This window comes from Trichechus manatus, unplaced genomic scaffold (genome assembly GCF_000243295.1).
Source record: "Trichechus manatus latirostris isolate Lorelei unplaced genomic scaffold, TriManLat1.0 scaffold00093, whole genome shotgun sequence".
Taxonomy (NCBI): Eukaryota; Metazoa; Chordata; class Mammalia; order Sirenia; family Trichechidae; genus Trichechus; species Trichechus manatus.
In genome coordinates this window covers 9,307,337-9,312,079 of record NW_004444029.1, presented here as the reverse complement: position 1 = coordinate 9,312,079, position 4,743 = coordinate 9,307,337, and the positions used below count along the sequence as shown (strand labels likewise).

Below are 4,743 nucleotides of genomic sequence, written 5' to 3'. Positions count from 1 at the left end.
TCCTTCTGTGGGGTTAGCTTGTGTCCTTTTGTTGTTCAGCCTCGGCCTATAATCATCAACACCAAATTTTAAGGAATAATTTTGAATAATGACATCTTAAAGAAAAAGTGAATGACCTAGATGTTTATTTTCTTGAACATAGTATTTAAAATATTGTCAGAAAACATCAAGTTAGCAACCTCCTGCCCCCCACCACGTCTTAATCATTGTATTATTTGATCATTAAGACCATACATAAAGTCAAAGTTCTTCCTCTAAGACGTGGTTGAGTCATATCAAAGCCCATGGCTTATGACCAACAATGTATGGCTTCGCGCCTCAGATCAGCCACGAACAATCATGCTTTGAACGCCTGGCACAGGCTGGCCTTCAAGACAAGACTGACTTCCTTCTCACGCACAGAAGTTGGTGTGGGAGGTGGGGCTGCCACCAGACCAGAAGCTACTCCTCCGCCGTCCCGTCCAGGATGTGTTTAAAGGAGAACGGAGAAAACTTATAACCAGCCCCGACATAGAACTTGTTCTGGAACTCCACCCTGTTGTTGGGGGACAAGAAAAAGGGGGATTAAACACAGCAGCTGGAAGCTGGCAGCTTGAGGGAAGAAGCAGAACATCAGGAAATCCGGGTCAGTGAGGCAGGTGTGGGGAGGGCACCCAGGCTGACGGCCGCCACTGGAATCCCAAGGCCTCCAAGGCCTTAAGTCAGCCCTTCTCTTGCCTCCCTCCTCCCATCTTCCCTTCCCCTCCTGCAAGATGTGGGACCCCTTTGCAGTAAACAATGTGGCCTTTGGTCCTGGTTCCTGAGAGCAGTGAGTGGGGACTGAACCGACCAGGAGGGGCCACCTGGGGGCCAATGCTGACTAAGCCTCCGGAGGAGAGATGTCATCTGTTGCAGCCACATGGGAAGGCCTTGAGGGCAGAAGCTCAGTGGAGCTTCCTGGGTAGGGAGAGCAAACATCCACTCTTAGAGGGGGCCAGCGCGTCTCCTGGGGACATGGAAACTGTGCTGAGATCCCTCCTGGACTTTGCCCTTGTGTTCATATCCTTTTCCTTCTAGATTCAGGCCTGTGAGTCAGTGTGTGACTCATTTCAACTAAGAATAGAGAAGAGGGCAGTGCCAGCTGACCTGGCCCCAGGTGAGTGGGAATGCAAGAGAAATGGCTGCCCTGGCAGCTGGGGTCTACCTGACCACGGAAGGGAAGCTGAGACTTCCCTGGGTTGGTTTGATATCAAGGATCCCTGGTGTCACAGTGGTTAAGCACTCAGCTACTAACTGAAAGGTCAGTGGTTTAAACCCACCAGCAGTGCACTCTGCAGGAGAAAAGACCTGGTGATCTGCTTCCGTAAAGACTACAGTCTTGGAAACCCTATGGGGCAGTTCTACTCTGTTCTATAGGGTCAGTATGAGTAGGAATTGACCTGACAGCACACAACAACAGCAATAGTTTGCTATTACAAACCTCCTCACCCCACCCTTTCCAGCCCTCATCCAGCTGCCTCCTCAGCCACAGCACAACTCTTCCCCCACAGAATGAGCCCCCCCAGACCCCCCAACCAGTGGACTCTCTCACTGGGCAGTGTCATTCATGGGAAGGCACTAGGGAGGATCAACCATCACCAGGGGACACGCTGTTTTCCATTCCTACCCTGATTTTACATCTGTGGGGCTTAGGCCATTGCAGAGCAAACACAACCTTGACTTTTACTTTATAACTTACATAAGAGATACCACACACAATCGTTTATGTTGCATTATGTTACAGAGTTAATTTCCCGAACGACACAGGGAAATGATGATATAAGTTAAGGCAGGCAATTCTTGAAACTCAATACATGAAGTACAAACTCTTTTCTTTATAAAAAGCAGCCATAGGACTTCCGGCAAAATGGCGCTCTAGGCAGAAGCACCATGCCATCCCTCCAGAGCAAAGATCTGAAAAACTAAGCCAAATAGTGAAAACAGCAATCCTGAAACCCTAAAACATCAAATGAAGAGATAAAGAACTCAGCCAAGCACCAAATGGAGTGAGAAAACAGACTGAGAACGGAGAGGGAGGAGAGACTCATGCAGAGGTCCCCTATCAGCTAACGCAGCGTGGATCCACCATCTTGGACTCCTATTGGAGACCAGCAAATAGGGAGTATGAGAAAGCAGCATCACGGAGCTTCCAGCAGGAAACAAAACAACTGGTAATTTGTGATATATGCTTTCCCAGCCCCCACCCTTCTTCACACCGACTGGGCCTCCTCTGCTTCCCGCGGCCACAGTCTCTTGTCCAGAAAGCACTGGCTGCTTGGATTCCACCCTCCCGCACTGGCCGACTCCCTGACTGCCATTTGTTGGCTGCTTGTGTTGCTTTTGTCTGCTTCTTTTGATTTCTTCCTTCCTCTCAACACCTCCCCCTCCTTTCGCTCAAATACTTGGCTCTGTGCACCATCTGTGCTTCTTCCTGAGGGGCTGTGGAGCTCCGTTCGAGTGTGGAACTGCTTCCCGGTCTGGGCTGCCATGCTGGGGGGATCCTGGGGCTTTTGTTTGTTTGTTTGTTTTGAATTGTTTGTTTGTTTTCTTTTCCTTTTCTCAAGTTGGGAGCCTATTCTGGCCAGGTGGTGCTGCATGGCTTGGGATCTACCCCCTCGCCTTGCACAGATGCACAGAGGGATCCCTGAGGGCATTTCTTTTTTTGTGTTTTTTTCCCCCCCAGGGGGCTTTTCTTTTTTTTTTTTTTTAATTTGTTTTGTTTTCTTTTCCCTCTTTTCCCTTTTTGTCTTTCTTCATTACTCAGTTTCTCGTCTCTCTATACCTTCCTTCTCTTCCTGTTCTCTGAATACCTGGCGCTGAATACCTCTATGCTTTCTAGCCAGGCTGTACTGCAACACCTGAGAACAACTTCCCCAGACCTCATAGCCACACCGGTGGGATCCCTGGGAGCTTTGTTCTTTTTTTCTTTCTAATTTTCATTTATTCATTCTTTTCTTTTCTTTTCTTTTCTTTTCTTCTTCTTCCCTTTTTAGTTTTTCTCCATTACATAGTCTCTCATCTGTCCACTCCAATGGCAAGCTCCCCTAGCACTCTTTTTTGTTTGTTTGTATGTTTTTGGCTCCTGTTCCTGTCTCCTGTCTCCCATATCCAGCTTAGCTCCACACATAACAATCTCCCCCTTCCATCCTGCCTACCTGCACCGTGCGCTTGACATCACACCACCAAGCAGCACAGGCATGGCCTACCGGAACCTGCCCTGCACTGATTACCGGCCTGCCCTGGTGGCTGTAGTAAGTGCCACAAACAACCCATCCTAGCAACTCCTTTTCAGCTAGACCTGCCCTGCTGTACCATATCTGAGCGACTGACACTGCCAATTGAGAAGGAGGCGAAAAGTATCGTACCCTTAGATGAGCAAAAATCAAAGAACACACAGCCCGCTTGCTCAGACATAGCCAAATTTTAAAAAAAAAGGACAAAACAAACTAATCTACAATCAATAAATGAGAAAAATAACAACTGAATGCCCCGAAGACAGCAGACAATATCAAAACATTTACAAAAACAGGACAGGATGGTTCCAGTAGGCATCCAAAATAACACACCAGATGACTTTCCAGTAGAAGAAACAGCACTAGAACTACCTGATAGGGAATTCAAATCTCTGAAACTCAGAATTATCCAAGAGTTGAAGCAAAAGAACAGACAAAAATGAGGAAAAAACAGACATTCACTGAAAAGGCAGACAAATTCATGGAAAATGCAGACAAAAATATGGAAGAATTCAGGAAAATTATGCAGGAACAAAATGCCAAAATAAATTCACAACTAGAAATTATACAAAAACAACAATTAGAAATCTAAAAGATAAATAACAAGATTTCAGAAATGGACAGTGTCTTAGAAGGGCTGAGGAACAGATTTGAAACAGTGGAAGACAGGATCAGCAGAATTGAAGACAAACACTTGGATAAAATTCTGTTTGAGGAAAATTCATAAAAAAGAATGAAGAAAAATGAAGAGACCCTGAGAATTATGCGGGATACAATCAAAAGCAAAAATTTGCAAGTGATCGGAGTTCCAGAACAGGGGGAGAAAACAGAAAACACAGATAGGATCACTGAAGAACTGCTGACAGAAAACTTCCCCAATATCATGAAAGATGAAAAGCTGGCCATCCAAGAATCTCAAAGAACCCCATATACGATAGACACCAAAAGAAAATCACCAAGGTATATCATAATCACTCTCACCAAAACCAAAGAAAAACAAAGAATCCTGAGAGCAGCTCGTGAAAAATAAGAAGTCACATACAGAGGAGAAACAATACGACTAAGTTCAGACTATTCGGCAGAAACTATGCAGGCAAGAAGGCAATCGAACGACATATATAAAACCTTGAAAGAAAAAAATTGCCAGCCAAGAATAATATATCCTGCAAAACTCTCATTCAAATATGATGGTGACATTAGGACATTTCCAGATAAACAGAAATTAAGGGAATATGTAAAAACCAAACCAAATTTACAAGAATTATTAAAGGGAGTCCTTCGATCTGGGAACAAACAACTTCAGCTCACAGGCTGAATCTAGGAGGCAGGATTGTACCAGCGAGGTACCAATCTAGGAAATGAAATCTCAAGGACCATCCAAAACCAAAAGAAATGCAACAGGGAATCAGAGCAGTTAACCTATAAATGAGAACAACATCAGAACAATAAAAGAGGGAATAAACAGTGTAGGTATAGAACCTTCTAATGGAGA

At 45.1% G+C, this 4,743-nt stretch overlaps 1 protein-coding gene across 1 annotated transcript in view; it reads right to left on the bottom strand.

The window, feature by feature from the left end:
- Positions 1 to 441: 441 nt before the first annotated feature.
- ATP6V0A4 (ATPase H+ transporting V0 subunit a4) overlaps positions 442 to 4,743 on the bottom strand; it is a 58,309-nt gene continuing 54,007 nt past the window's right edge. Inside the window, exon 20 of the mRNA XM_004382392.1 lies at positions 442 to 535. Within this exon, the coding sequence (XP_004382449.1) occupies positions 442 to 535 (94 nt within the window). The remainder of the gene's footprint in view (positions 536 to 4,743) is intronic.